This window comes from Aspergillus sclerotioniger, assembly GCF_003184525.1.
Source record: "Aspergillus sclerotioniger CBS 115572 chromosome Unknown BO94scaffold_11, whole genome shotgun sequence".
Lineage (NCBI taxonomy): Eukaryota > Fungi > Ascomycota > Eurotiomycetes > Eurotiales > Aspergillaceae > Aspergillus > Aspergillus sclerotioniger.
Window position 1 is genome coordinate 987904 of NW_020291001.1, and position 18027 is coordinate 1005930.

Genomic DNA, 18027 nt, shown 5'->3' on the forward strand with positions numbered 1-18027 from the left:
CAGCCCCGACAGGGTTAGTCTTGTCTCAGATGAAGAGGCCTTTCATCTCGTAAAAGGGTCCAGCTGGATCGGGTCAGCCCGCCTTCACCCGACTGCCTTTCTCTCCTTTCCCTCTCGTTATTCATCATTGCACCACCTCACACACTCCTTTCTCGCAACCAGTCACTCTTTTCAACATGATGAACCGCACGTTCGTTTTGGGTCTGGCAGCTGCCGGTCTGGTCTCGGCCAAGACCACCGTGACCTCCATGTTCTTCTACGACACGGATGCTCAGTCTTTGGACGCGTCGATCATGGGTAATGTAAGTCGATCCGATCTCATGTCTCACTTTATTCCTGACCAGGTCCGGTCCTAGGATGCGACCGCCACTACCTATAGCGTCAACTGCCCTCCCGGCACTGATAGTGATGATTGTGGAATGGGTCCCGGGATGACTGTCATCGCCGGTCCACAGACCACCATGTTCATGGACATTCCTGATGAAGACTTGTGAGTTATCGTCGGTAATGAACGCTGCTTTGTGGGTGGATGTTGACAGGGATAGCTACTATACTGTTATTTGCTCGTTGGATGGCACAACCTACGCGGTCTGCTCGGAAATGGCCTCGGGAGCTGGGGCTAACTTCCCGGGGACCACCATCACCACTTTGGATGAGGGTGACCTGGGTCTGATGCCTGTGACTATCACTGCGGGATCTGTCACCAGTGTGGCCGCTACTGCCGCCCACGCTACGACTGAGGTTCAGAGTGCAAGCAACACCGGTTCTTCTGCCAGTTCCGGCACGGAGACACAGTCCGCCGCCTCTACTGGCACCTCTGCCTCCGCGTCTGCTTCTACTGCTGTCTCGACAGCTTCGAATGCCTCGAAGGCAAGTGCGTCTGCCATCAGCACTGGTAGAGGCTCGTTGGTCACAGGCGATGCAGCCCTGGTGTTCGGAGGCGCTGCAGCTGCAGCTTTGGTGGCGGCCGTTCTCTAAGCCCACCTCATATCACGGAACACCAATACATGGATAATAGTACACTTCTTGTCAGATCGTGGAGGCTAAGGCAGCGAAGGGCCACTTTTATCGGACATTGTCACGGGAATTAAACACATTATCTTAATACTCTTCTTCTCATACATACACAACAAATAAAATCAAAGCATCACTCAATTAATGGTGTGCCACATCTACACCCATCAGGATACAGACAGAGCATGTACCTAACACCACCAACTATCACCCCAACACAACTCTACATGTAAACCCCCAAAATTCACAAATCATTAAACCGCTCCCAAACATCCGGATACCTCTTCCCAAACACCGGAATCTCCCTCAGGATGCCATCAATCCTCCCCACCTCCCCATCCGTCAACTCCACGTTAACCAAATTCTCCTCCACCCGCGCAACAGTAATACACCCAGGAATAGGAATAATCAAAGGCATCCCCTCAACCCGATTCTGAGCCTTCACCCAGGCCAGAGCCGTCTGCGCCAGAGTTGCCCCCTTCTCCACAGCGATCTCCTCAATCCGCTCGACCAGTTTCAAATTGAGATGAAATACCTCCGGCTGAAACCGGGGGAAAATACGACGGATATCGTCAGCGGGAAGATCATCCAGCGAACGTACCTGACCTGTTAACCACCCTCGGGACAAGGGCGAATATGCTACCATAGCAATCCCCAGTTCCGCACAAGCCCTGGCAACTCCGTTACTCAACGGATCCGTCGAAAACAGCGAGAGCTCGACTTCCACTGCAGCGATAGGGTACACGGCATGGGCCCGTCGCAGTGTCTGCTCATTACACTCGCTCAGCCCGATACCCCCAATCTTCCCCGCTTTGACGTACTCGCTTAGCACCGAGATGGTAGTTTCAATAGGAGTATTCGGATCGACTCTCGCGGGCTCGAAAATACTAATAAAGACCTTCCCGTCGAGGATCTTCAGGCAATTCTCGACACTAGCGCGGACATTCTCGGGGCTGCCGTCTGGACCATCAGGGCCAGCGGCTCCCTTGATGCTGATAATCACTTTGTTGCTGTCTTCCGGGTACTGGGTAAAGTAGTAGGATAGTAGGTGGAGGGAGTTGGCATCGGGAGGACCGTACATCTCCCCGCCGTTCCAGAGGTTGGCTCCGAGTTGGAGGGCACGGTTCATTACTTTGGTTGCGTCTTTATAGGATGTGGGGTGGGGGCGCCAGGTTAGTCCTGTTTTACTGTTAGTTGTGAGTTGTCGGGTGCGTGTGAGAGGGTATACCCATGAGGCCGAACCCTATTGGGCCGACGGGGCGGTTAGTGATAGTTGCTGTCATGAGGATGGTGTAAGGATGGAATGATTCGATGAGTATGAGGATAAAAAACTCAGTAAATGTCATTTCTTCTATATATCAAAGAGTATTGTTCTTGGATGTCTACCGACAGAAGCGCCAACGGAAATAAGACTAAACTCCGCCCGAAACCCGGATCTTGACTATCTGCAGTGTCATCCGGCCAAATATGATACATTAAACAGCGGAGGATCTGCTATCTGATGGATTTATCTGATGGAACGTGTTCGAGATTCATGTTCCCAATGAAAATCATGTCATCGAGCTGATCCGGTCAGATTAGACTGAATAATAGCCTCGTTGTCCTGCCAATCGCAATGCTATTCGCTCGATGGTGATGACGATGACGATGCTTACGATGGAATTGGACCGGACTACGCTGCTCTTGAGCTTGAGTGGTCGAGTACCAAGTGAATTGGGTTGACCGGCAGATCCGGCTCCAATACTGGTTAAAATGGTCCAAGATCGAGTCGGCCCAACAATCGGCCGGTTAAAGGATTTACGCAGATATCCGGCAACGCAGTTTGCCGGATAGACTTTTCTCGACGCCAACGACCCCGACTCTATGGTAATGGGTATCGCGCAACCATAACTGGTCGGACACGAGATAACACTCAACTCTGATCCAGAACTGCGCTGGCTGTACCCTCCACAGCTATCCTCCCAACATCTCAGGACAGGTGGGCGCCATAACGGCATAGCGTGGAACATCTGACGATCGGTCTAGTTGGGACCATGAGTATGAGTGCATTCCATTGGCGTCGACCGTATCCTGATGCCTGCTTGAGAATATGCTTATGACGTCTGCTGGCTTTGGAGCAGCTTAGATTCGACAACTGATAGTTCCAAGCAGGGTAGTGTTACAGGTAGCTGGACAACACGTACTGGAAACCATACATTGTCTGACATTACACGACACCACAACACAGCTATTAAATCCACAGGCATCGGATTGAATATTCAACCGATTGTTCATGTTCATCTCTTTGGAATATTGACAACGTTTCATAGGGATACAACTGGCTGTTACTGAGTTCTATTGACGAGATCTCAGTGAGCAGTACCCGATGGATCAACCAGCTTATGGATATGCCCATTGATCACGATCGCATGCAAACGCGAGGTGTCTTGAAAAATGGCAATATCTTCGAGAGGATCCCCATCCACCAGGATCACATCGGCATAGTATCCTGGCTGCACCTTGCCCAACTCTTCTGGGTGGCCCATGATTTCCCCGCCCAAGGCTGTGGCTGCCAGGATACTCTCCATGGGAGTGTAGCCGAAATGCTCGACAAAATGCTGCAAATCCCTCGCATACGTGCCGTGCGGAGCCCACGCAAAGCCATAATCACCGCCCGGAAGAACACGTATGCCTCGACGATGCATCTCCGTCATGGTCTTACACGCTGCTTCGACCTCCTCCTTGACGCCCTTCTTTTCAGCCATCTCGACGGTGAAACCATAAGGAACCCCCTCGCCCGCACAGGTGGCGAGAGGTAAGTTGATAGCTGGCGCCACAAACACCGAGTCCTTTTTCTGCTCCAGCATGTCCATGCTCTCCTCGTCGGCGAAGCTGGCATGGTAGATCACGTCGACTCCTGCCATCAGGCACAGCTTAACGGAGGCTTCACTCCTGGCGTGGGCACAGACGCGCTTCCCACGGTTATGGGCCTCCTCTACGGCGGCCACCGTTTCTTCAAGGGTAAAATAGGTCTCGTCACTAGGCATATTGTCGACGATGTTGTCGCCCGTCAAGCTGAGTTTGATGTTGTCTGTCCCCAGCTCGATGAATTCCCGCACGGTTTTGCGCATCTCGTGTGGCCCATCTGCAGACCGCGCGATTTCGGGGATGATGGCGCCCCCTGTGGTAGTGATCTCCGGGGTGTTGGCCAGGGTTCGGGGGCCGGGGATGAGGCCGGATTTGATGGATGCTTTGACGGCAATGTCCAGTCGGGGCCGAGCGGCCGCAGCTCCGAAGCACATGGTATAGCCGCAGTCGAGATACGTTTTGGCCGATTGAGCCGTGGCGAGCACATGCTCTTCTAGTGGCATGTTGACAAGGCCCTCGGTGCTTTTCGCGTTGTTGAAGCTGAGGTGAGTGTGCGCATCCACCAGGCCCGACATTAAGGTCTTCTTGCCGCCGCCATCGATGATAAAGGTTCCCGTGGCGGCAGCCGGGTCAACCTGCCCTACCGCTACGATGCGTTCCTCTTGGATAAGCACGTCGCCGAGATAAGGGAGGCACCCAGTGGAATCTAGAATCCGGACATTCTGGAAGAGAATCCGATCCGGGTCTCCTGGCTTGTAATTATTGATGGTGATGTCGGCCGGGGTGGGCCGATTGGGGGAAGCAATAGATCCCATGGTTGGAGAAGAAGTGAAGGCTGGCGAGAGCACAGCAGAAGAGAAATGGCGTTCTTAAATGGGTAGATAGTGATTTCTTGGCCGAGAGGGGTTTCTGCGGGGTCGTGTGCAACCTGGAATGATCCGCGACGTCATCTGCACTGCATCCCTGCTGACGAATAGCTCATGCATGCAGAACAGGATGTCCAGCTCCAATCAATCGCAGGGTCGAAGGCTCTTCGTCGTAGACCTCATTGGCTCGACCCGGGTCTTCACCGAGGCCGTCTGTGCTTCCGGCAACAGCTGACCGAGGATGTCAGAGCCTTAGTTAACGGGACGGACATCGAGCGATAATGGAGCATTCAGGGGCATGGCCAATGAAGGAGTGCCACGGCGGTGCGCCGTCGGAGCGTTCTAAATTAGACTTGTGGGGGCCAAATGGTCCGCCACTGTGAGGATAGTGCTGTGTAATCGACGAGCCCGCACTGATCAGCTATTTTTATCGTTTATCCGGTGCTGTCCTTCGTCTGGGGGGAGTGGCATGGTGAAGACCTTAACCCAACACCACCCGCTGATTGCGATGGAGGCTTTTATCCATCTTTGGCCAAACAGTGTGACCTAGTTTTATGCAATTCCAGGTCGGCGCGCCGTCTCCTTGGGCCTATAGTCAAGCCGGATAAGGAGCTATTTCCAAATGTTGCGTGTGATCAACTTGATGCAGGAAATGGACGCGCCGTGAGAGATAGGGCAGAATGTAATTCACCAATATATCATCCCAATCCACGGTCACACTTTCACATGCCTTACCTCCAAGTGTAAAACTGGTCACGCGGATACTGATCTAGGGCCGCATCACTGTGTCCGTTCGCATCTATTAGGCCATTTATCTTCGTCGGTCTCAGGCCTTTCTATGAGCCTATACTCTTTCAGATGTGCCATCACTTTGGCACGCTCTCCCCAGAGGATGCCTCCTGCTCGCGAGATGTTCCTGCTTTGTGGTAATAGTGACCCGCCGAACAAACCTGCAGTGCTGGCTAGTGTGCAGTATGGGCATGCGCCAAGTCCTCCTTCCGACTCATTGAGATATATCGACTGGATGTACGAGCACCTCGCCGAGATGGCGTATCTTGGGGTCCAGGGGTGAAAGTAATTACCAGACGGATACCCTGCTCGGTCGCTGGTCATGACACAGCTGGAGGGCTTGGTGCAGTTCTCTAACGTACTCGCGGTCTGTCACTCAGATAGCACAAATGAGCAATATCCTTCCGACAACCGCCAAATAAGCCCGGGAAATCCCACGGCATGAGTAATGCGATTGCCCCCAACGACTCTATGGGGTATTTGGATGACTCTTTCGAGGCGAGGCACTCATCACGACGAACCTGGCCCCTAAGTATTGGTAGGCCAACGGCTTAGGCAGCACATCCAACGGACACTTGTAAAGGCTGTGCCCCTGTCGAATCCGGCAATTTTGTCGGGGCAAGGTTTGCGATATTTATGGACTGCGGGCGGCAAGTGCGCATTTGACGAGGCAATTACTGATGAGCGCTCTAGGTACTAATGATAACGACGTATTATGGTGACTCATATATGACTGTGCACATTATTGGAGAATTTCCGTACTGTTTTCTTCTTGACGTGGGGGTGATAGTGCTATGGACTTCCTATCCCGGGCATGCAACCCAGCTTAGGTACAGTAATGCACTTCTTCTCATCTTAGCAGAATCAAGATGAGCATCGTAGGAGATGGTTGCTGACTCCTAGGATACATCTCGGGTCGCGATCCGCCGTCGGCTCCAGTTTCCGATCATGGCTGGGAAGAATTGCAGTATCCGGTACTCTGCAGCGTTGACAGGACGAGATCGGATCGGGTCGCAGCCGGGCCCACCATCCCAGACGAGTAATAATTTCCCCGTCCGGATGATGCCATCGCGACCGCCCGGATTGCCCGCCGAGCAGCTTTCCCCGCACGAGGGGCGTCTAGAGAAGAGGGGCGTCTAGAGAAGAGGGGTGACATCCCTGCCACCCTCATCCTATATAGATGGTTGGTGTTGCACCCGGTCGGCATAACTTCATACCATCGGTCATCTCCTGAAAACCATCATTCCATCTTCCGTGACCTATTCAACCACCATGTCTCCCTCCCTCCACCCCCTTCTCGACAACGGCATCACCAAAGGTGACCCCAACTTCCCCGGCGGCACCCTTTACTGCAAATGCTCCTCCGACCGGGTAGCCATCACCCTGGCCAGCAACGTCGCCCATAACCATGCCTGCGGCTGCTCTAAATGCTGGAAGCCTGCCGGGTCGCTCTTCTCTATCGTCGGCGTTGTGCCCCGCGACGCCCTCTCGGTGACCGCCAACGGCGACAAGCTCTCCATCGTCGATTCGACCGCTGCCATTCAGCGGTATGCGTGCAAGAACTGTGGCGTGCATTTATACGGTCGCATCGAAAAGGACCACCCCTTCAAGGGCCTCGACTTTGTGCATGCCGAACTCTCCGATCAGGCGGGGTGGCAGGAGCCTCAGTTTGCCGGGTTCGTGTCGTCTATCATCGAGCAGGGCTTTCCGCCGCAAGGTATGGGAGAGGTACGGGGAAAATTGCAGGCCTTGGGACTGGAGACGTATGATGCGCTGTCGCCTGCACTGATGGATTTGATTGCCACCTTTACGGCGCAGAAGGCTGGAGTGTTGTCGGCGAACCTCTGAGGTAGTGGAGGAGGCGTTAGTGGGTGTACAGTAGGGGTGGTCGACCGAGAGGAAGAAAAGATGTACTTACTGGATGAGACATTATCACGAAATGAATATCTGTGTATATGGTTGCTCACTTCATTGTTGGGCCAAGTGTTCAGAGAGTGTGTAGGCAAGCAGAGAGGGGAAGGAGGTTCGGGGGTGGGTGGAAATCATTCCTCGGCCGGCCCCAAGGTCCCCAACACACCCCGAGCATTCCCTCAGTCATCCCTCAGTCAACTACGCCGCAAAAATTTGACCATTCGCAAATGGACTGATTACAGCTCAGCTGGAACTTGTGATGACACATCCCAAAGAGAATCAGATCTGGATGTGACCTGTCGCTCGCCGATAAGTAATCTCTAGTTGTGACTCTTTCCACACAATGATTGGAAACAAATTCATGAGTTTCCTGTGCAAACTTCTGAACTCGCCCAGCTGACAAATACCGAAATGTGATAAGGAAAATTGATACAAGACGACACGACTGCAGGTCACTATATGCACTCGAGAAATACATCCTTTATCGCTATGCCACTATACAGCAGATATACACCCCAATCAGCTTAAGCTGTAGCATCCATCCCACTCGCTCGAGGGGTTGCATCCATCCGTTGCAGAAACTCCCCAGCCCCGATGGCACAGTGACGCGCCTCGTCCTTGAACCCCATGATCCACCCGATCATCAGCACATCGTGGGGCACTTTTTCCTCCATAAACAGCTCGACTTTAGACTGGTTCCCCTCAAGCTTCTGGAACTCTTGCGCCAGCTTCTCATGATCCTGGCAGAGGACCTCCCGCCCACCAGTCATAATCAGCACGGGTGAGGGAACGACAAATGGATGCCAGATCGGAGCCACATACGGCTTCACTTGATCCGTGATGGCCGCATCGCCTAGAAACTGCCTCGCTCCCCAGGCTGGGAAGGATCCTGGAATATACTCCGTCTTGTAGTTGGTGCTGTGTGTCCAAGCACTCGGGTCAACCGCGGCGGGGACATCGCACCACGGGGACCAGGCCCAGCTGCATTTGGGCGCGGGCAGCCGTTCTGGGCGGTTGTATTCGACAATGTAGCGCAGAAGCGCCAAAACGAGATGCCCACCCGAGCTGTCTCCACTGAGCACGATACGAGATGGTGGGATCTTGAGGGTGTGGATTAGGTAAACATATGCCGCGAGGGCATCCTGCAATTGAGCCGGGAAACGGCCATTTTGGTTACACGCTAACCGATACTGCGGACAGAGCATGAAGCTTGATGGGGTGTGTTCGAGGAGGGTCCTCGCGAGGAAGTTACAGGATGACGTTCGGCCGTCCCCAAGAATGTATGATCCCCCATGCAGATGCAGAATGACATGCTGTCCTTCTGGGAGCGGTAAGTCGGGTGAATAGGGTTCGGGATACCAGGTGGCCCCGATGGTCTCGGGCTGGATGACTGGATCCTCCATCACCCCAGTGTAGTACTCGGGGTGGGTGGGATTGATCAACACAAACCTCTCTGACTCATGGTGGGGTTTGAGCGATAGGGGCCATTTCATGTGCAAAGCTGTAAAGGTGCGGAGGAAAGCTTTGAGCATGGAGCCGGACATTCCTTGTTGATAAGACCAACTTGGGTCATGGCGGAATCTGCTGTGGTTGTCAGTAAATAGACAACCTTGAACCTGGGTATGGACTGACCTGATGGGAGCCATGGATGGAGATTGGATGGTAGTAGTTGATGGGATGGAATGAAAGGAATCTAAATCCTCGAGGCCAAGCTTTGTGGCCAAGCTTTAAGGCGCGGCCTGAGGATCCACCTCGTGAAGTCATCGTGACGTTGAACTCGACACCTGAGGCAGCAACCACCAGGCTGCTACATACACAGTGCTACTGGGATCACTTAAACAGGATACGAGTTGCCATGCATACCAGGTGGAGCTAATGACTTGTTCTATGCCGAGACAATTGGTACCGTCATCTCCAACAAGCTGCGCCCCGCCGGCAATCGGCAACATCAGGCATCACTGAATGATCGCCGTTGGCTGGACCCGAGTGAGATCCACCTTCACAGGCACAGGCTAGATATCTACCTGGAGTCCCCCCACCATGTCCAAGGAATCTCCACAGCCGCTTCTCCTGGGGAGGGTCATAGGTCTGGCGCACGTATCCAACCCCCAACACTTCATTGTCATCCGCTCCCCGCCTCGCATCGACACAATCGTCCAAATACTTCCCTCCCGTGTCCCCAATCCTTCCCCACCGCCGCCAGTGCCGTCGTCGCGGCCCCTGCTCCGGAGATTTCAGGATCCTCACGACACTCTCGTTGCACATGAGCTGGTTGACGAACTCGCTCCCCATGTGTCGTGAGATGTCGGCTTTGATGGCCCCGGGATGGAGACTGATCGCGTGCAACCCCCGGGCCCCATAGCAGCGCTCAATTTCGTTGGCCAAGCATACGGTGGCCAGCTTGGAGGTGGCATAGGCGGGCGCATGGTGGTACCCGCCCCGTTAGAAGGAATAGTTGTCGCTGTCACGGTGGCGGGTCAAGCCACCATGACCACCCGCGAAGCAGAACTCGGATTCGCGCTGGCCAGTAAGGCTGGTTTGAGCGTTGGAACAAGAGAAAGTGCCCCAGGTAGTTGGTGGCAAAATGTGTCTCATGGCCATCCTCGGTCAGTCGGAGGTCCGGAATGCTCATCACGCCCGCATTGTTCACTAGAAGATGCATGCCATCCCGCAACGCGGCAAGGATCGTGGCTGCTGCCCGCCGAATTCTTACCAACGAGGCATTATCCGTCTGACCAGTGATGCCCGGCCGGGCTCCCGGAGTCCTGTCAGGACCGTTGTGGCCATGTCAGTATTGCGGGCCGTCAAAAACAAGGTGGCACCGGTCGCTCGCGTGCGCGGGCGGTCTCCAGGCCAATGCCCGATGTCGCACCGGTAATGACCATCACCTTGCAAACGAGGCTCCCGTCCAGGCGCTCGTCAGGAATGATTTGAAGGGCGGTGGGTCGGGCATCCCCGGCGCCTGGGAGTCTGCATTGGAGACAGCATAGCGGTTCATTTGGAAAAAGTTGGCTGAAGATGTTGACTAGAACGATAGACGCAGAATCCGGTGGTGAGCCACCTTTTATGGTGCGCATCGCGTCTGTCAGATGCACTCCCAGGTTTCCGATCATTTACGGAATACATCCCTGAGCATCATCCTCATTATCGACGCGGAAGCACATCGATATTAGTGCTGATGGCGAATTCGAAATCCTTCGCGGCCGCGGTATCGGCCTCATCATCTTCATCTCGTCTACCATGGAAACCACTAGCCCTGAATCTAGCTGGGCTCTTCAGGTCTGCAGGGCCTGTAAGTTACGGAAGAGGAAATGCGACGAAGCACTTCCCAGATGCTCGTCATGCGCAAAGTAAGCCGATTCGACTATCCGGCTGCTTCCGCTGGGCCAGTTGGACTCACCACCGACTGTCAGGGGGCATATAGCATCACATTACGTGAAGAATGGCAGGATTAACGCTCATTCACCAGTCGCCTCAGATATCGACCGTAACTAGGTGAGAATTCAGGCCCTCGATTTCTCGAGCTTATCCCTAGATCTCTCCCTTCTGCAGCACGAGCAGGTGCAAAAGCGGCGAGTCGCAATACCTCTATCATCACAAATTCTAGATCTTCTGGGAGAAGCGAATGACATTCAGAAAACCGCAATCTATTTCTCTGACCATATTCATCAGTGGATGCACTCTTTCTCCAAGAAGCGGTCCGAGGAACTACCCAGACTTACAATCATCATTCGAATCTCGGCCCAATGCCGCCTTATACACGCAGGTTTGTGAGTATTGGCTGTCGTGGTAGACCTTTGCGACTGCAGATCCGCGAATCGACGAGCCTCTACCTGCCAACGGTGCAGCGTTGGACCAGGGACTAGGTCACACCGCCGGTTGTCTTTGGGATACTGATCTGGGTGTAGACCGTCGGACCGGATGATTGCTTCCATTTATCTTTCCTAATGACAGGTCACATGAGTAAGGTCGCCTTGGTTTGTCAAGCCGCGAGGTTCCTGGGCCAAGTCCTCCGCCATGTCCCAAATGAGTCGGTATTCCATGATGATAGCTGGGTACATTTAGATCGGTCCCTGCAGTCGATTCTAGCCGCTTGTCTCGATGTCGACAGCCCGCATTATGACCAATTTACCTTTTTGTACAGGTCTGTATTTCGATCGCTCTTGAGCCATCACTAATTCATTAGCGCTCTGGTTGCACTGCATGCGCCCTGGCTTTTCTCGGATGGCACCGATGCAGCTCACACAGACCGGGCTTGGTGTGCCAAGGGCATCGTTGAGATCACCGACTTGGTGGAACGGCAATGCTTTTTCGGTCGCGACCCAGCAGACATGTCACCTTGGGAGCTTTTTTCGCATATCTAATATGCCGCGCCCACATGCGTTCCCCCCAATGATCGGCACACTCACTAGAGACTGTGAGGAGTCTTCAACAGGCCCTCTCAAGCAGCAATGTGAGGTGGAAGGTTGCAGGTACTGACTGGACCCGCCCTGAAAGGCCCATCGCTGATATCTTGCCTCAGGTGTCTATCTCCAGCTTCTTGCGGCCCAGGAAGCCATTAGAAGCTCCTAAACCTTTACCGGCAAATCATCATTCATGTCATCACCGATGCTGTTGGTTGGGTTAATAAAATTACTCGTGCTGCCTCAACAGTAATTCAAATCTACCAACAAGTGTTCTAATCTCACACCAGCGGGATGCGCAACTAACCATTACGCTACTAACAATGAATCCTATTCTTGTGCAGGCTCCTCGATGTGTGACACCTGCGCAGCCCCCGCTTCCATGGCCTTTTCCTTTCCATCGCTTCCCGCCGCTGCTGCCGCCGCCCCAACATCGAGATGGTAGTGGTTCGACCACAAGTTCTCACTGCGTGCGACCACCTCCCGGATGTTGTTCGACGACGAGAACAAAAAGTCGACGGATTCGAGGGTGAGGGCCGAGGTCTCGGGGAAATACAAATATACCACCAGGCAGCAGGCGAAGTTGAGCACGGCCCAGATGATATACGTCCGCCAGCCGATGCTGTCAATCGAGACTGGCGCGATCTCGACTGTCCAAAACTGGTTTGAAAATTGGAATATCACGGACAGAGCCATCGCCTTGCCACGGACATGCAGCGGCACGATCTCGGCGGGATAGGTCCACATGTTCGACATCCACCCCCAGGTGAAGAACGACAGATAGATGAAAAAGAACACAATGGTCAGAATGGCGGAGACGTGGGTGGCCTTCCATAGTGTGATACACACGGCCACCATGCAGCAGCCCATCCCGATGTTGCCCAGATAAAACAGCCGGCGGCGCCCAAGCTTGTTGATGTAGTACCATGTCAGGAAGGAGGAGAGCAAGAACCAAACCTGTGAGCAGCCAGCCACCAGATTCGCAAGGTTCGTGCTAAGTCCGACCGAGTTGGTCAGGATGTACGGAAAATAGTACTCCACAAAGTTGATGCCCGTGTAGCTCTGCATCGCGTTGGCTGCGCAGGCGATGATGACTCGCGTGCGAACCTTGTTGGGGCCCTGTCGGAAGAGGGCACTCCAGGATCCACCGTCTGCCTCGAGGGCGATGGCGGAAGCGATATCCTGCAATTCCGCCCGAATCATCTCGTGGTCCTCGGGGAGGTCACGGAATGCCGACAAAGCCACGGCGGCGGCCTCGGTTTGGCCGTGGGAGGCAAGCCAGCGGGGAGATTCCGGCAGGAATAACGTAAAGGCAAAAGCTAGGATTGGATAGATGGCCTGCAAGGCAAAAGGGACACGCCAGCTAATCTCGTTGTCGAGGAAGCCGAGACCGTAATCGACCCAGTAAGCGATATTCGTACCGATGATCAGGAACGTCAGCTGGACGGCAACCATGACGGCTCGCATCTGTGCCGTGGCCGTCTCGGCGAGCCAGACGGGCGAGGCACTCGTGAACAGGCCGAGGCCTATGCCGAGGATGATCCGGGAGACCAAGAATTGGGCGAGAGAATAGGAGGAGGCATTGATGACATCCCCGACCAGGTGGACGATGCAAGCCAGCAGGATGGTTTGTTTCCGGCCGATCTGCTCACTGATGAACAGCGCGGCCAGGGCACCCAGCATGCAGCCAATATCGTAGGAGGACACGGCAAAGCCCTGCACCGCCGCGTCGGGATTGCCTACTATGTTCAGGAAGCTGGGCTCCGATATGACCTGGCCCATGAGGCCATTGTCGTAGCCGAACAGGCAGAAGCCGGTCGAGCTAACGACGGTGACCAGATAGACCAAGGGCTTTCCTCGAAGGGACATCATGCTTACTTGATTTACCTCATCACTAGACGATTGAATGAGGTTTATATTCCTTTCTACACAAACAATTGTGGCATTCCCCGCATCGTGCTGCTGGGGTTTCGTCATGGCCATCGGATAGACTGCCCAGTTTCTCCCGCGACGATCTTGGCCTTGACCAATGACAGACACAACCTGCCCGATATCTCAGAGGGAGGGATGCAGCCAGCAAATCGGCCCAAGTCCGACCCTCCGCATTCTCCCCAGATTCCCCGTCGCCCCCACGCACCGACCGGGGTCCCCACGTCCAGCTGTCTTTCCACTACAGCATCTGCCTTGTGTAATGCCGAATGAATGGCATTCATCGACTGTTGGCCGTCGAAGGTGTTCATGCTAATAGACTCTGTCCAGTACATCTCAGCTCAACTACGAGTTATGCCCACAACAGCACTTGTATGCCGTTCTTTATTATTTCATAAAGGACCAGGGCTATACAGAGTACAGTCAGCAAAGTTTGATGCAATCAAACCAGACAATTCACTGTCATTGACGCCAAGATCGGTCCAGTCTCGCACTTTGGCCGAGCCCCGGGGTTTTCCCGTGCAAATGGCGGTGTCTGATGCGCGCTGCCGTGGGTGATTGGCAGCCTTAAACTTTCAAGGCATGCTTGATCACCCGTGGTATGATTGCTTATTTCGCCGGCTGCTCTGGTAGGATTAACAACACAACCATCAGAAACTGTGTAGACCCTTATGACTAGCTGCATATTTCAAATATGTGGTCGGGTTGTTGCCTCGGCCTCATATCCCTTGCGGGATAAGACCTTGAACCCACAAATAGGGGTTGCATACCGGTGAGCCTACTCAGATTACCTTGTGATAATCCAACTCTTACGAGTCAGTAGATTTGTGCAGGAGAACTCGACATAAATATTGTCATAGACTTATCCTAATCAGCAAGGATCTACACGAAATAGCCAGATATTCTCAGTGAACACTCCCTGCAATCTAGCTTGGTTACAGACTACTGACTGCCCACTCAGTCTCGGGATAACCCCTCCCCTGATATTCGTTCGACATCACATCTAAAACTCTAAATCATACGCCAGTGCATCATCACACAACTTCTCCCGCAACTCCTGCACCCTAGTCTCATCTATCAGCCAATCCTTCCTCACAAAATACCCTAGGAAGTAGAATGAATACTCACTTCAAATGATCCGGATGGTTAGCATAAATCTGCAAATCCTCCGGCTTCTCCATAATAGCCACCAAACCCATATCGAACCCCTTGGCTCTGGACGCAGTCATGGCCAGAGGGGGTTGATGTGCAGCTCACGGAGTCCTGAGTTAAAGATATCTATTAATCCCTACCTACAGTTTCACAGTTGACGTGGTGGTCCTTACCAGGAATCTTTCCGACCATGCCTCTTCCCAACTCATTCCAGGCTTCGACTTCGCTGGCCGAGACGCCTTTTTTTAGGCGGAAGAGGACTTTTCCATCCCGTCTTTGTTAGTTTCTGCTTGGCCTGGGGGTGATAGGGTACGCACCGATGTGAAAAATGGGCATGTTGGCAATGTTGCGGTGGTACTTTTGCAGGGAGAATGGTGCGGGATTGCAAGGTGAGGATGGAATGGGCGATGCTGGGAGGGGTCAAATGCGGGGTAAATCGGGCTGACGGGGGGATTGGCACCGAGTCGGGCTTGTTTGGTCGTGGAGTGGTGGCTTGGTGATTGGTTGGTTGTTATCGGCTGTTCTGGGTGTTTGATTGGTGGGATATGGTGATTTTTTGGTATGACTTTGTTGGAGGTGAAGTGGATGTTTATTCCATGCAATGGTGCGGTTTAACTGCTCTCTGTCCAACCGGCAACAATATATACATGAGAGGAGGACACATTAGGCTTTGAATCAAACTAGTCAAGGGATTCCTGTCTATCTGTAGCAGTAAATCTGGTAGATACTTCCAAGTATCATAATTCTAAGAGTTCCAATATCATGAAATGCAGAATCCTCAGCCCTTGATCGATACAATGCCTGTGTTGATGGATGTTCCGCCGTGAAGTCAAATGCCCCACCACCCACGGATCCCGCATTGATACGCTGTGACGGACCATGGTAAATCCGCCCCGAGCCACCTCCCGCAAATCCCTTTGCTGTCGCTGCACTCTTCAATCCTATTGCTTGGCACCACCAAAACCATGGACATCGCCTCCATCTCCGCCCAACTCTCAACACCACCCACAGCATTCCCAGACTGCTGTCTGGATATCTCCAGCACTCTGACCGCCTATCTAGCAGGGCTTCTTCCAGCGAAACCGGCCTTTACTATCTCCGTGGGCTGTGGTTCCGGTCTCCTAGAGGCTCTAATCGCATATCGTCACCCCAACACGCAGATCATTGGCGTTGAAGTGGCTTTATCCGTCAATCGCTATCTGCCCGAACAAGATATTGATGTTGTCGGCGGAACATGGGATTTGCATTCTCGCGCCGCGGAAGCCACAGCGTGGATGTTTGTATACCCTCGGGAACCGAAGCTGGTCTCTAAGTATCTTGATACCTATGGTGATGGGTCGGTTCGTTTGATTGTGTGGTTGGGGCCGCGTGCGGACTGGGCGGACTATGAGCCGTGTTTTCGGGGTTCGTCGTTTTCGGTGTATTTTCCGGATGAGGAGGAGGTTGGGTTGATGGGGTATGAAATGTTGGCTGTTATGAGGCGGGATTGATGGCTATGGTCAGGGATAGCTGATTGATAGGTTTGTCGGAGAGCATGTGATTGGGAGCAAGTATGCGAGGCCCATAGCAGGCAGTATGCCCTCAGTAGTGTGCTTGGGATCTCCAGGCCAGATCGGAGTCAGTAATGGCGCTTGACATTCACTATCTGTGATGGCATGACTGGTTATACCATTAGGCCATTGATATCCACTGCCTCCTAGTCTGTTATCCGATTTTGGGTAGAGAAGAAGAGCTGAGCAGAAAACCAACCCAGCTGGATAAAAGAGAGGATCAGCTCCTTGACTGCGTGTCAAAGAGAGGAGCCTGGGATGTATAATATAAACGATTTATTCTTCTATCTCCGAAATCAGGAAGATACTTGATAAACCATCACTTCCACCAAAATACCCCTCAGACAGCCCCTTTGTATTCAAAGCATAGATTTACATAAGGAATCATCTTGAACAGGATACAAATCTTTCAACGCCCCCGTGAGCTTCGTAATAAGACGATGTCCACCACTATCTCCTCGACTAGGAATCCATTCCACCTGGAAGATCTCACTGATACAACCCTCAACTATTAGTTAAACAATCATGGTTACCCGACAGAAGAGAAAGCATACTGTAATCTAGCTTCATACAACACCCCATCTACCTTCCCCACAGCGCGCGCCTTGATCCCAACGCCGACGGTACCACTACGTCCTTCGTCATCGGTAGGGACGGTGACTGCGTCGTGGAACGCAAAGTCGACGAATATATATTTGTTACGATAGTCTTGCATAAATTCTCCGAAGCCTGTACGGTCCATTGAGGCTTGGTTTATTCTTCCAGCATGGGATTAATGTGTTGGTGGGATGGAAAAGTGGGGGGGGGGGGGGGGCGGACATACTCGATGGTAGCCTCGGGGCTGAAGCTCTTTCGTGTCAGGGCTTCGGATGTCTTGTCGCTTGGGATTTCATGGATTGTCCTGTTTACAAAAGCATGTTAATGTGAATTGCGTGAGGGGGAAAGTGATGTACCGCAGAACCCCTTGGACGAAGTATAGCAATGGGATTAAGGGATCCTTCGCTGTGGCGTCGCCCATTCCAACTTGCAAGCTTGGCTATATATTGACGGAATATTGATAAAGAAGAATGATGGAGAGTACAAGATCTGGTAAACATATTCGATGGGTTAATAGTCTTTAAGGGACGACAACTTATCAAAAGCTGGCCAATTTCAATCACAACCAGTTATTTCAGTATTAACCATTGATGACTGGCTACATTGTCATCCGTTAAGGCCATGGGCACGAAGGCGTCTTTTGTATAATCATGAGGCCACATCGTTACTCCCACTCGGGATCAGATCATATGGAAGTGTAGTGTGATGTATAAGCAGACCGATGCCCCGAGGATAGATGCTCTACAAATCCAGCCATCAGTATCCGACGACTTGAACGCTACAGTGCTCCTCTTTATCTATGGCTCAGCGGTTGAGTGAGAGGGTCAACAGCGCGGGAAGGCAGAAAAAATATATAAAAAAATGGAGCTGCGGGGAATCGAACCCCGGACCTCTCCCATGCTAAGGGAATATTATACCACTAAACCACAGCCCCATTTGTTGAAGACAAGGGTTTCACTTTGGGTATGA

The 18027-nt window shown here is 52.8% G+C and overlaps 11 protein-coding genes and 1 non-coding gene across 12 annotated transcripts; 4 read left to right on the forward strand and 8 right to left on the reverse strand.

The window, feature by feature from the left end:
* Window positions 1-176: 176 nt before the first annotated feature.
* On the forward strand, window positions 177-1225 carry BO94DRAFT_490860 (putative GPI anchored protein; the record flags this gene model as incomplete). The annotated part of the gene is made up of 3 exons (XM_025609136.1): window positions 177-302; window positions 357-490; window positions 546-1225. The coding sequence occupies 3 exons, from the start codon at window positions 177-179 to the stop codon at window positions 976-978; spliced, it is 693 nt and encodes a 230-aa protein (XP_025468606.1). The 3' UTR covers window positions 979-1225.
* A 5-nt stretch (window positions 1226-1230) lies between these two features.
* Window positions 1231-2138, reverse strand: BO94DRAFT_534443 (aldo/keto reductase family protein). Its single transcript, XM_025611552.1, has one exon. The coding sequence runs from the start codon at window positions 2093-2095 to the stop codon at window positions 1259-1261; it is 837 nt and encodes a 278-aa protein (XP_025468607.1). The 5' UTR covers window positions 2096-2138; the 3' UTR covers window positions 1231-1258.
* A 1050-nt stretch (window positions 2139-3188) lies between these two features.
* BO94DRAFT_43856 (composite domain of metallo-dependent hydrolase) lies at window positions 3189-4712 on the reverse strand. The gene has a single exon (XM_025607498.1). The coding sequence runs from the start codon at window positions 4674-4676 to the stop codon at window positions 3363-3365; it is 1314 nt and encodes a 437-aa protein (XP_025468608.1). The 5' UTR covers window positions 4677-4712; the 3' UTR covers window positions 3189-3362.
* Window positions 4713-6633: 1921 nt separating this feature from the next.
* BO94DRAFT_534445 (S-(hydroxymethyl)glutathione synthase) lies at window positions 6634-7444 on the forward strand. Its single transcript, XM_025611553.1, has one exon. The coding sequence runs from the start codon at window positions 6789-6791 to the stop codon at window positions 7362-7364; it is 576 nt and encodes a 191-aa protein (XP_025468609.1). The 5' UTR covers window positions 6634-6788; the 3' UTR covers window positions 7365-7444.
* Window positions 7445-7795: 351 nt separating this feature from the next.
* On the reverse strand, window positions 7796-9104 carry BO94DRAFT_623660 (alpha/beta-hydrolase). The gene is made up of 2 exons (XM_025617165.1): window positions 9060-9104; window positions 7796-9008 (listed from the first exon to the last, which is right to left on the reverse strand). The coding sequence occupies exons 1-2, from the start codon at window positions 9071-9073 to the stop codon at window positions 7952-7954; spliced, it is 1071 nt and encodes a 356-aa protein (XP_025468610.1). The 5' UTR covers window positions 9074-9104; the 3' UTR covers window positions 7796-7951.
* Window positions 9105-9891: 787 nt separating this feature from the next.
* BO94DRAFT_584940 (uncharacterized protein) lies at window positions 9892-10425 on the reverse strand (the record flags this gene model as incomplete). The annotated part of the gene is made up of 2 exons (XM_025615663.1): window positions 9892-10192; window positions 10316-10425. 2 exons carry the CDS (start codon window positions 10423-10425, stop codon window positions 9892-9894), a joined length of 411 nt encoding a protein of 136 aa, XP_025468611.1.
* Window positions 10426-11386: 961 nt separating this feature from the next.
* On the forward strand, window positions 11387-11791 carry BO94DRAFT_584941 (uncharacterized protein; the record flags this gene model as incomplete). Its single annotated transcript, XM_025615664.1, has 2 exons — window positions 11387-11565; window positions 11614-11791. The coding sequence occupies 2 exons, from the start codon at window positions 11387-11389 to the stop codon at window positions 11789-11791; spliced, it is 357 nt and encodes a 118-aa protein (XP_025468612.1).
* A 369-nt stretch (window positions 11792-12160) lies between these two features.
* BO94DRAFT_463673 (general substrate transporter) lies at window positions 12161-13702 on the reverse strand (the record flags this gene model as incomplete). Its single annotated transcript, XM_025608032.1, has 1 exon — window positions 12161-13702. One exon carries the CDS (start codon window positions 13700-13702, stop codon window positions 12161-12163), a length of 1542 nt encoding a protein of 513 aa, XP_025468613.1.
* An 895-nt stretch (window positions 13703-14597) lies between these two features.
* BO94DRAFT_534450 (uncharacterized protein) lies at window positions 14598-15307 on the reverse strand. The gene is made up of 4 exons (XM_025611554.1): window positions 15229-15307; window positions 15085-15171; window positions 14888-15011; window positions 14598-14823 (listed from the first exon to the last, which is right to left on the reverse strand). Exons 1-4 carry the CDS (start codon window positions 15245-15247, stop codon window positions 14763-14765), a joined length of 291 nt encoding a protein of 96 aa, XP_025468614.1. The 5' UTR covers window positions 15248-15307; the 3' UTR covers window positions 14598-14762.
* Window positions 15308-15868: 561 nt separating this feature from the next.
* On the forward strand, window positions 15869-16721 carry BO94DRAFT_534451 (uncharacterized protein). Its single transcript, XM_025611555.1, has one exon. It carries the CDS (start codon window positions 15877-15879, stop codon window positions 16399-16401), a length of 525 nt encoding a protein of 174 aa, XP_025468615.1. The 5' UTR covers window positions 15869-15876; the 3' UTR covers window positions 16402-16721.
* A 58-nt stretch (window positions 16722-16779) lies between these two features.
* BO94DRAFT_43999 (uncharacterized protein) lies at window positions 16780-17593 on the reverse strand. The gene is made up of 4 exons (XM_025607500.1): window positions 17415-17593; window positions 17285-17362; window positions 17016-17219; window positions 16780-16953 (listed from the first exon to the last, which is right to left on the reverse strand). Exons 1-4 carry the CDS (start codon window positions 17477-17479, stop codon window positions 16821-16823), a joined length of 480 nt encoding a protein of 159 aa, XP_025468616.1. The 5' UTR covers window positions 17480-17593; the 3' UTR covers window positions 16780-16820.
* Window positions 17594-17920: 327 nt separating this feature from the next.
* On the reverse strand, window positions 17921-17992 carry BO94DRAFT_t142. The gene has a single exon. It is a non-coding gene; the product is annotated as a tRNA-Ala (tRNA).
* Between the last annotated feature and the right edge of the window lie 35 nt (window positions 17993-18027).

Bases quoted from the DNA above. Each gene is read 5' to 3' on its own strand.
- BO94DRAFT_534443 (XM_025611552.1), bottom strand. From the start codon at position 2,095: ATGTACGGTCCTCCCGATGCCAACTCCCTCCACCTACTATCCTACTAC.
- BO94DRAFT_43856 (XM_025607498.1), bottom strand. From the start codon at position 4,676: ATGGGATCTATTGCTTCCCCCAATCGGCCCACCCCGGCCGACATCACC.
- BO94DRAFT_534445 (XM_025611553.1), top strand. From the start codon at position 6,789: ATGTCTCCCTCCCTCCACCCCCTTCTCGACAACGGCATCACCAAAGGT.
- BO94DRAFT_534450 (XM_025611554.1), bottom strand. The intron at 15,012-15,084 runs GTAAGGACCACC...GGACTCCGTGAG, and splicing joins CATGGTCGGAAAGATTCCTG to CTGCACATCAACCCCCTCTG. The intron at 14,824-14,887 runs GTGAGTATTCAT...AGATGAGACTAG, and splicing joins AACCATCCGGATCATTTGAA to GGTGCAGGAGTTGCGGGAGA.
- BO94DRAFT_534451 (XM_025611555.1), top strand. From the start codon at position 15,877: ATGGACATCGCCTCCATCTCCGCCCAACTCTCAACACCACCCACAGCA.
- BO94DRAFT_43999 (XM_025607500.1), bottom strand. From the start codon at position 17,479: ATGGGCGACGCCACAGCGAAGGATCCCTTAATCCCATTGCTATACTTC. The intron at 17,363-17,414 runs GTACATCACTTT...TTTTGTAAACAG, and splicing joins TTCGTCCAAGGGGTTCTGCG to GACAATCCATGAAATCCCAA. The intron at 16,954-17,015 runs GTATGCTTTCTC...GGGTTGTATCAG, and splicing joins TTGTATGAAGCTAGATTACA to TGAGATCTTCCAGGTGGAAT.